Below are 11,404 nucleotides of genomic sequence, written 5' to 3'. Positions count from 1 at the left end.
CCAGTGTCCAATAACTACTAATAGAAAACATCAAAGAAAAAGTTATAAACAAAAACATCAATATATATAAAAACAATAAATGAAAAATTGATAAAAAAAATTAAAACTTACTAAAAATAATAGTATAAAAAAGCGTTGTTTGTAAAACATGATCATGAAAAAAATACAAATACAAATACAAAAATTTTGATTAAGTATCTGTTGTTATAAATAAGATTGAATAACAAAATTAATTGAAAAACAATTTCTTCAACTATTTCTAAATTTAACGATTGAATGCAAAAACTATAATTTGTTATTTCTACTAAATAGGAATTAAAATAAAAAAAAAACAGACAAAATTTTAACATTCAAACAAATCAAACGTTCGATATATATTTCAAATACTAAGCTAAACATATTTGTAATTTTTAAGAATTAAATAGCTTATATATTTTTATAAAAAATTATTATTCTTTATATAAAAGATGGTAATGCCCGAAAGATGAATAATTAGAAGCTGTATTTTTAAAATCAGGTGATTGTCGATAAAAATGGATACAAAATGTTATTGAATTGAATATTTCTGTTTTTTTTTTACATATAAAAAGAGAAAATATATATTGCGTTAATATTAGAGAAAAGCTATAAAATGCCAAGGTTTTGATAGTTCTATATAAAGTAGTATTTTCATTAAATCACATATTTATATAATATTTTTGTTTATTATAAACTACGCAATTCACACATATTTTTTTATTGGGTTATACTAGGTAATTAATGATTTTTTTGAACAATATGAATAAGTATCAATAAAATAAAAACACACTATACATCTAAATTATTCACCTAAATTTTAATATTAGAATAAACATCCACACACCTAGTGAAATGAACATCCGATATATCTCTTATTTATATTATTTAGTATTTTCATTGTCTACCTATACTTTTCTTTCTTATTAACACAATACTTTTCTTTCTTATTAACCTATCTTCATACTTTGGTCTTTCTTTAAAAATAATATAAAAGAATAAGAAAAGAAAAGAATGTGAACTTTTATTGATTGTTGATTGATTGAATTGAATTGTAAATTATGAAAGTAAAACTAAATATATATAGAACATTGGTTTAAGAAATAAGATAAGAACAACCAAAGATAAGATAAAAAAATATAAGATAATAAAACCTAAAATTATAATTGAATTTATATATTCTATTGAGTTGAATTTGTAGGCCACGAGACTTCTTTATTGTTTTCATGTATTAAGGAGGAAGAGTTTGTAAGCCTAAAATAAGATTTTTTTTTCATTATCAAAATTTATAAACCCGAAAACATTCACTAAAAGAAATCGTAACCTTAACTAATCTCAATTATAATTTGCACATTAACAATAACATAAAGCAACAAAATCTCTATTATTTACATAATACACAATGGCAATTTGGAGAATCCATTCTTCTTCGTGATGTTGTTGCACTTTGCTTCCTCATAATCATGATTAAGAACTTGATTATAATGATGCTTACAATAACTTCCATTAGCTTCAAACGCCTTGATGAGCTTCCAGAATAGATTCTTCATAGTTTCATCCTTAGAATCCATATAATTCTTAAAGTTTCTAAGAATTGCATGGGCTTGAGTTCTAAAATGTCCCTTAACCAAAATTTCAAAACCCTCCAATGGTGACTCTAGCATCACAAGCATGGCCTCCCATGTTCTAATAATTAGAACATTTTTTTTATTGCTTGAAAACTCATCGTTGAGAAATCCTTGAATAGTGGCAAGTATATCTAATATTCTAAATGGATTTGAAGAAGAACATTTTCTCTTAGAGTGTGGTAGGTTGACTTTTCCACTCTTTTTCAAATTTGGACTCAAATCATAGTCATAAGAATGGTAGAAAAGTTTAGGAGGTTGATTAGGGTAATCACAAGTAAAACATATGTCGAAGCAAAATAATGCGTTATAATAAATGGTATTAGGAGGACCTTTTATTATAGCTCTCATAAGATAAGGTCTTGACTCATAAACCCTAACATAAATTGAAGAGTTTATTAGATTTAAATCTAATACTTCCCATTCTCTCCTAATTATGAAATTTACAGAATTTTTTTCACTAATGTGATACTTAACGAAGTTGTCGTGACTAGAGAATCGATGATCAATTGGAGAAGATTGTACCTTGTCAAAATTCTTTATCTTCCAAAAATTCATCTCAAGTTCATCTTGTAATTCTTCAATCTCTCCATAAATTTGTGCAACTAGCAATGTTTGTTCTTCCTTTGGCTTCTCTAATGGTAATTTGCTTTCTTCGTCCATGATTGATAAAAATTGTTTGCTTCAAACGTTGGAATAAAATACTAGTTGAAACCTGAATTTGAATATTTTTTTGGTGATTGAAAAGAAAATCAAACAACAACCAAAAAAAAAAAAAGGAACTGCTTTAAGAAAAAGATAGTCAATATTTTCAAATTCTTTTTAAGGCTAACTTGAATCTAAATACGAGTAAGATTATATATATATATATATATATATATATATATATATATATATATATATATATATATATATTATCGAGAGAAAGTGTTTAAATTTAAATAATTAATGAAAAGATAACATTGTTGTTTAAATTTAAATCTTAACAGATTATTATATTCTAATCTAAATCTATTTGGATACTATATTTGCTTTAAAACTAAATGGATACCACGCTACACATTTAAATATTCATGAATATTTTTCTTGTGTCGTCAATTTGCATTTAGAGGAGTGTTAGGACAGTAATTTTGTGATTTGTAACTATCAATTAGTCATTAATAATATTTTTAATAGTGTAAAATTTTATCGAAAATTATTCATTTTTCTTTTGCTAACTAAGTGCTGGCCAAATTTTGATAAAAATGCTGGTCCTTCAGGCCTTCTCTTTGCGTTTATACTTGGCATGTGCGAAATATTTTAATAATTTAAAAACAAATTTAATTTTTTTCTAAAATCAAAATAAAAAGAAAGTAAATATATACTTTAATAATTTGAAAACAAATTTAAGTTTTTCTTTTTTTTTTGTTTCAAACCCAAAATAGAAAGAAAATAGATATCTAACCTTATCTTAGAGTGAAGTTAAAATGAAGTGCTCAATAACTACTACTAGTAGGTTTGAAATTGAATATCAGTTCTTAATTATTGTATTGTGAATTTGTGACAGCTAGCGTCCTTATAGGAGAAGCTATTTTCAAATTTTAATTTTTTTTTAAAAAACTATTCTCAATTTTTGATTCATTAAAAAACAGAAGAACCGTATTGGCGTATTATTGTATCATATCATTATCATACATACACTCATATCAATCATATTTGATATGTGACAAACCAAAAAGTGAAACAAACAACGCCCGTGGTATCCCAATCCAACCACACCCATCTATAATAAATGATCAATCATTACATAAACAAATTAAAAAAAATGAAAATTTAAAAAATAAAAATAAAATATTTAAAATAAAAATAAAATTTATTAAATATTATTTTTTTAATAAGTTAGACACAATCTAACCGATATCATAACATTTATTATACATTTTTTACTAAAAAATTAATAATTTTTTAAGTAAATATAAAAAAATTATGTCATTTAAATTATAGTTCCTTAACTGATTTTCTAATATTATTATTATTGTTGTTAAAATAATTTATTTTCTTAAAAAATAAAAGATAATTATAAACTTTAGAAGGGTTTTTTATTCCGAATAATAAAAATGTTGTTTGTTTAGAAAATATAGCAGAAAGAAGAGAAATTGAATTAAATAATATTTTTTTTATTTATATCTATCTACATGTATTTGATATGGAAGTAAAATAAGTGATATATTTGAACATGGTAATTTTTAGTATTTTTTTAAATTGTGGGAGTACACAAATCGAACCCTCCGATTTGTGTTGAAAAAGTTGAAAAAAATTCAGAGTACACAGATCGGAGGGTCTGATTTGTGTTAAAAAATTGAAAAAACCCAGAGTACATAACTCGGACCATGCGAGTTATTTGGTCATCAAATTTTGCTTCACAAATTGTATGGTCCGATTTGCAGCTGATGGAATTTGAAATGTGAAACATGAAATTCAGACCCTCCGTTTTGTTTATTCTGGGTAATTTTTTTTTATATTCTGAGAGACACAACTCGCACGGTTCGAATTCTGCTTCCTCTGATCCCACAACGAGGTAAAGCACCCTTCTCCCCATACGTGAGTTCAACACTTCCTTTGATTCCATATTCAAATTAAAACTCTATTTGATACAATTATCAACATAATTCAGTCCTTGTTTTATCTTAGTAATTTGTGAAAAAACAAAAGAATTAATCATCTCAAAACACAATTTTATAATAGTTTATCTAACACGTACCTACCATTATTGTTGTTATCATAGTAATCATTATCATTATTATTAAGTTATAAGTCAAATAACTTCTCAAGTGTTCGAATTTTAAAAAATATTCTGATCTTTTAAAAATTTAAGTATAAATATATAATTTTTTGATTTATCAAACACAAAATAAAAAATTTAAAATTTTAAAAAGTATAAACACTTCTTTAAAAAACTTTACCAAACTAAATTTAAATATAACGAAAGATAGAGAGAGCGCAAATTTTTTTCGTCCAACACATTAAGTAATTTTTTTAATTTAAATTTTAAATTTAAATATTCTATTATAAATTTTAAATTTAAATTCTAAATCTAAAAAGCTAAAAAATAATTTTATTATAAAAAATAGTTACAATTATTATAATAAAATATTTAAATTTCAAATTTAAAATTTGAAAAAAATTAATTAATGTGTTAGACGAAAAAAAAAAAGTTGCGCGACTCATTAGAAACTAATTCCTATATATTTTCAATTTAAAAAAAATAATGAATACGACAGCAGCAACACTAATAGGAACAAAGAGAGCGAAAGGAAAAAAAAATTCCATATTTTGATGAATAATACAAGAAAACACATGATTAATAATTTTTAATCAAACTTATTATAAAAAGATAAAACGAGTTTACAATTTATGTAGTTAAACTTGGTCAACTCAACCAAATCAAAACACATGAACAAGGCATATCATCATTTGCTTGAAAATCAAATTTAACTATTTAAATTTATTTTTTTCTCCAAATATTTACTAATTTAATAAATTAAAGACTAATTTACTGTGAATTCAATGAATTATTATATACATAAAATATAATTTAAATTTATAATATTTATTTAAATAGACGAATAAATTTATTATTTGACCAACATAAATTAATTTCTATTTAAATTTAGATATTATCATCTTTATCTATACTATATACTTACTATATATAAGTCACCAAAAAAAGAAAAAAAATACTTACTATATATAATAGAAATACAAGAGAATTTTGGTATATATATATATATTTTTTTCAAAATGTCAAATATACTGTTGTTTTAGTAATTTTTAATAATTAATTTTAATTATAAAAAATATATAATATATATAATTAAGAGTTAAAATTATTAAACACCAATATACTGATATATTTTTCTAAAATATAATTAGATAAAACCTCAAACACCCCTAATCCCAATCCAAGGGCCTAATCCCTAAACCGCTTGATAAGAACGCAAATCAAAACCTGGTTGCTAAGCATTAAGCAACATTTTAATATGATTATGATTGTTTTTTTTCATTTATTCAGAACATAAATTGATGATTTAACAATAAACAGTTTTCCTTTTTAATCTCTTTTTTTTTTTCTGCCTAACAAAGTGAGTGAGTGAAAAGTGAAGTGCTAAGAGAAACTTCGTGGAAGCAACAACCTCTCTCCACCACTTACCAATCAATCAAAATCAAACATTTTGTTTTGTTTGTAACATAAAAACAATATCATAAGCATAAACATATCCATTGCTTCTATCTCTAAATCCAGTGTCACTGAAGACACTCAAACACACCAAAAGCTTCGATCTTTGTTAGTGTGTTATGCTTTTTCATTTCATTCTCTCTTACCCACCTCTTCAAGGTATAATCTTTCTTTCTTTATTTTATTTTCCTTATGCATTTTCATTTTTTCCTCATTTTTTGCTTGCTTTATTGGTCAGCTTTTCTGTTTCTGATGTCAAAGTTTCCAAAAGTATCTTTTTTTTTTCACAAAAAGGAAAAAAAAAGGGGGTTTGGTATGTAAGAGTTTTGGAACTAATGTGAAAAGGGATTGAAATAGAAATCATGGGATTCTTTTGTGTAGTTTTCATGATTTAAAAAAAAATTGAAAATCAAGTTTATTATTATAATGCAAATTGGGGTGTATCTTGACTTTTGCATAATGTGAACTGTGATTTTCATGAATTTTTTAAGGTAGGGAGAGAAAAAAAAGTGTTATTTTTTTAATTTCACTTAGATTGAGCTTGAAAAAGTGCAGTACAGTTCTTAAAGATTTGATCTTTGATTGTTTTTATTGTGTTGCTGAATATTCTGCAAGATAAAGAATTTAGCTTGGAAATTGAAAAACAAGTTTATTATTAAAATGCAAATTGGGGTGTTGTTTTGACTTTTGCTTTATTTGAATTGTGATTTTCATTATTTTTATAATAATGTGGGAAAAAAAGTTACTTGGATTTTCCTTAAGAGCTAAAAAAATGTGTCTTTGATCTCATGAGCTTGATAAGACACAGCTTTTAGAGTTAAAAAGATTTGATTTTTAATGATTTCATTTCATGGGGCTTCTGAACTTATCTGCAGGATAAAGAATCTATGGGTGGATCAAGTTCTAAAAGAAGTAGTTCTAGGCGTTCAACCACGAGGTCGAATTCAAATTCATGGTACCCTCAATATCAAACACCTTCTTATGCACAAAACCCTCAGTATCATGAGCCTCAGGGTTATCAATATCATGGCAATACATCTCAAAGCTATGGTGGCAGCGGGAGTGGCCGTCCCGCGGAGCAGAAGAAGAGGTTGGATAGGAAGTATTCGAGGATAGATGACAATTATCATAGCTTGGAGCAGGTAATTTTATCTCCCTAGTCTCTGCTGGTATCTCTAGAACGATTTTCAGGGTTGTCGTTGCAGAATAACTCGGTTCTTGTTTGCGAATTGCATGATAATTGGCATCTCTTGAAAGATTTTTTGGGGTTGTGCCGAAAAATGAAACTGGTCAAGGTTATCAAACTCTCGAGTTAATTTTATTTACAAGTTTAATTTTACAATCCAATTAAAGTATACTTCACGAATACAGGTGTACTCTCGAGTTTGGTAACTTTGAAATTGGTCATGTTGGAACTCATGCACTTTTATGTCAAAGTTTGAGAAACAAGAATCTGTTTAGGTGTTCAGCTCTTCAGGTCATGAATTATTTCGGAACACTATTGCCATTGCTATCAAATTGCTTAGAATTTTCTGAAGTTTGAGGGGAACTCCTTTTTCCGGTCTTGCGACTGTTGCTTTTAGTTGTTACTTGAAATTGTTATTATAAAGTTGGCGCCGGATTTGGTACAAGAAATCATCTCTCATCTATTTGGTGCAAGTTTTGTACATACATCTTGTTGCACATTGGCCATCTTTTTGTACATAGCTATTCGTTTCGTTTCGGCATTGTGTTGGAGGATGTAAAGATGTTGTTGTTTTTGGATTTTAGCCTTAGTTATTCTAAATTAATTTGTTTTCTTTTTCTGACATTTTGAATCAAATTTTCATATTCGAAGGTAACCGATGCTCTGGCAGGTGCTGGCCTAGAATCTTCCAACCTCATTGTTGGTATTGATTTTACAAAGAGCAACGAGTGGACAGGTTTTGATTCGGTCGACTTCTCTCTTTTCTATTTTCTATTTTCTCCTGCTTGTTTTGCTTCAACGTGCATAGCTTGTCGTTTTGACCAGGTGGAAGATCATTTCAAAGGAGATGCTTGCATCACATTGGTCACGAGCAAAATCCATACGAACAAGCTATATCTATCATTGGGAAAACATTGTCTTCCTTCGATGAGGATAACCTGATTCCTTGTTTTGGGTTCGGTGATGGTAATTCGAGAAACACTGTTATGATCTCTTTAAAATCCAATAGTTAATGTTCTTGTGAGTTACATTGTGTGTGCACGTTTACATATTGGCAGCATCGACACATGACCAAGAAGTTTTTAGTTTCTACCCGGATGATAGATTTTGTCACGGATTTGAAGAAGTGTTGTCACGATATCGGGAATTAGTCCCTCAATTAAGGCTTGCAGGTCAATTAAGCTTCATTTCATTTTTTTAGCATTCTTAGTTTGCCCCTTTTTTATGCCGTTTTTGCCTTCCAACTTGTGACAGGACCGACATCATTTGCCCCAATTATTGAGATGGCAATCTCCATTGTTGAGCAAAGTGGAGGCCAGTACCATGTCTTATTGATCATAGCTGATGGACAGGTACAATCTTTTTCAAATTGAATTTGAAAATAATAAAAATGATTTACGTGAATAGCATAGACCGAAATCCTTAATCTAAGGTTTTCTGTTAAATCATTTTTTACGTATTCCCTCTTAATGCATAAGGTTTTAGTTCTCAGTCTCACTTCTTAAATGTGGCTGCTGATAAATAACATTAGAGTTTTCATATCGAAATATTGAGGATTGTTACTTGTTGCAGGTAACAAGAAGTGTTGATACCGAGCGTGGTCAATTGAGTGCACAAGAAAAGAAAACGGTAGAAGCTATCGTGAAAGCAAGGTACTTATCTAACTGTTTCGCTTTATTCGTTGTTTTGGTTATCATATTTCTAAAACGTGCTTGTTGACAGCGAATATCCCTTATCGATCATTCTGGTTGGAGTTGGCGACGGGCCGTGGGACATGATGAGAGAATTTGATGATAACATCCCTGCCCGAGCATTTGATAATTTCCAGGTATGTATCGCCTCCGAAGTTATCAGTTTCGTGGTTCACAATTCATTTTTATTTCTATTAATGTGAAACTTCATTTTCACCCCTTCTTTTTTGTAAAATTATTCCTTCCATAGTTTGTGAATTTTACGGAAATAATGTCAAAGAACATGGATCGATCACGCAAGGAAGCAGAGTTTGCACTTGCTGCTTTGATGGAAATACCCTCTCAGTACAAGGCAACACTAGAACTTAACATATTGGGGTAATGAAGTTAACCCTTTTTTTTCACTTAATTTTCAAAATAAATGTCACTTTCATTTGTTTTGTATAACGGAAAACTAATGTATCCGGTGTAAATTGTATCCGAATACATTGAATTTCCAATTTACCAAAAGTGAGAGTGATGTATATTTAGAAACGGAGGGAGTAGTAGTCTTTGCAAGCTTCGCATAACGAAGTCATTTACATCGTATTATTTCTTGAGCAGTGCTCGCAGAGGGAAAGATATAGACAGGATTGCTCTCCCACCACCACTATATGGTTCCAATACGCCATCTTATAACTCTCTGAAAGCTTCGCGACAAAACAGTTTCCGCCCCACTGCGCCATCTCACAGTCAAAGACACGATGATGTTTTTCCCGCACATTCTCCTGCCACGTCTGCATCTGATAATCAGGTACTTGGACAGTTGAACAAACTTTTTTACTCTCTCTTGCTTTTGTACCTTACTTTCAACTTTCCTTGTGAATTACCATTACTCTGAACGTTCATTATAATGTGATCCTTGCAGCTTTGTCCCATTTGTCTTACTGATCCCAAGAACATGGCATTTGGTTGTGGGCATCAGGTAAGAATCCACTCGATTCAATGCTTTCTCGCATGCATGATACGAGAAAAACTTTCATGCTCGTGGCGTATCATTAGACTGTTTGATAAGTGTCTCGAGATAGAAAATAAAGATATCATCTTTGTTTTCGTCTTTGGTTTTTCCGGGAGTGTTTGGACTTGTTTGATGGCGACCAAAAACGTAAATTTTTGTCTTATGTTCTGTCTTCACAGCCGATTCCACCTAGAGGGATAAAGCTTCGTTGTTGTATTCTGTCTTCACGGTTTCCACTTTTCCGTCACAATTTCTTAGTCTAAACATGATAGATGCATTTTGCATGTTTTGGACTTTTGGTATACAAAAGTTGTTATGTGTGCACTAAAAATCAGCCACTATATATTTGTACATAACTACATATGTTGTTTTACACACTTTCAATATGTATTTTTGTATTTTAACATGTATTTTCAACAAATGATTAATTTTTTGTATACACAGAGCATAGTTGTTTTGTCTGAGAGAGAAATACAAAGACAAGAAAATTGAATCTTCTATCCCAATTGTGTTTTCTATCTTCAATCAGTGTCTTTGTATTTCTTTTCTAAGACAATTATCATGATCATGCACAATCACTCATTTTTCTTATTTTATGTATAACCTCCTAATGCTATAACCGAAATTAATTAATAATTGGTTGTGAATATTTTTAGAGCTTGTTATACATGATTGAATGAGCCTGCTATAATTCTTTATTATTATTATTATTATTATTTTGAATTATTTTTGGTAATTTGCATTGCAGACATGCTGTGAATGTGGACAAGAGCTTGAATTATGCCCCATATGCAGGAGTACTATTGACACAAGAATTAAACTTTATTAATGTTATATATCTCAATTTTTTTTTAAGAAAAAAAGAAAGAATTGTGTGCAACTTTCTTGGTGAGAAGGTGTGTAAGTAGGATGGGCAACAAAATATTGCTTATTCAGGTCCTTATTTGTAAATATTTTGGTATTTATTGGTTCAACAAATCTATGCTTTTGGCTTATTTTTATATTCCATTTACATGTGGTGGTTCATCAACATAATGCTCCTTGCCCCTCATTAGGTAGGGATTTAATTATTTAATAATTTTTTAATTTAATTGTATTTTTATTTTTTAATTTAAAAAAATAATATTAAATAGAAAAGTGATTTTAATTTTAGTTATATTTTTTCCCAAACCATCTAACATTGTCGGTGGAACAACATAGTTGTGTGAATTATTTGGATACCAAAAATCCTTAAATTTCACTAGTGAATGATGGTGACACTAATTTAGTGATGGGATATGACATGAAACATGATGAGTTGGACAAGATTGGTTTTGTAATTTTGTACATTAATTTAGGAGTGCTTTATATATTTATTGATGAACAAGCCTAATATGCAAGTGAGAGCTTAAAGCATCTTATTATCTTATCCACAAATCACTTTTCTTGACTCACTTTAAGAAAAGCAAATGTCTCTCCTAATGAACTTAATAGACTAAATTATGTTTAATGTATTGTGGGTGTAAAGTAGTTTTACGGCTAAAATTTTTATATATGAAAAATTTTAATATGAAATACAAAAATATTTTATCATTTTAGTGTTCTACAGAGTTGTGATTGTAATAATTATTTTTAATTATGAAAGAACAAAACGTCACTTTTTGTAATAAAAAATATTATTTTTAATTATTAAAA

At 28.4% G+C, this 11,404-nt stretch overlaps 2 protein-coding genes across 2 annotated transcripts; one reads left to right on the top strand and one right to left on the bottom strand.

The window, feature by feature from the left end:
• Nucleotides 1-1,403: 1,403 nt before the first annotated feature.
• On the bottom strand, nt 1,404-2,303 carry LOC112776691 (probable ubiquitin-conjugating enzyme E2 24). Its single transcript, XM_025820917.1, has 2 exons — nt 2,113-2,303; nt 1,404-2,016 (listed from the first exon to the last, which is right to left on the bottom strand). The coding sequence occupies exons 1-2, from the start codon at nt 2,301-2,303 to the stop codon at nt 1,404-1,406; spliced, it is 804 nt and encodes a 267-aa protein (XP_025676702.1).
• Nucleotides 2,304-5,681: 3,378 nt separating this feature from the next.
• Nucleotides 5,682-10,725, top strand: LOC112790416 (E3 ubiquitin-protein ligase RGLG2). The gene is made up of 12 exons (XM_025832809.3): nt 5,682-6,015; nt 6,732-6,998; nt 7,694-7,778; nt 7,868-8,008; nt 8,101-8,214; nt 8,297-8,394; nt 8,615-8,694; nt 8,765-8,870; nt 8,984-9,111; nt 9,337-9,526; nt 9,641-9,697; nt 10,479-10,725. Exons 2-12 carry the CDS (start codon nt 6,744-6,746, stop codon nt 10,557-10,559), a joined length of 1,335 nt encoding a protein of 444 aa, XP_025688594.1. The 5' UTR covers nt 5,682-6,015; nt 6,732-6,743; the 3' UTR covers nt 10,560-10,725.
• Nucleotides 10,726-11,404: the final 679 nt, after the last annotated feature.

Source organism: Arachis hypogaea, chromosome 3 (assembly GCF_003086295.3).
Source record: "Arachis hypogaea cultivar Tifrunner chromosome 3, arahy.Tifrunner.gnm2.J5K5, whole genome shotgun sequence".
NCBI classification, from domain to species: Eukaryota; Viridiplantae; Streptophyta; class Magnoliopsida; order Fabales; family Fabaceae; genus Arachis; species Arachis hypogaea.
This window is presented reverse-complemented; position numbering and strand designations above follow the sequence as displayed.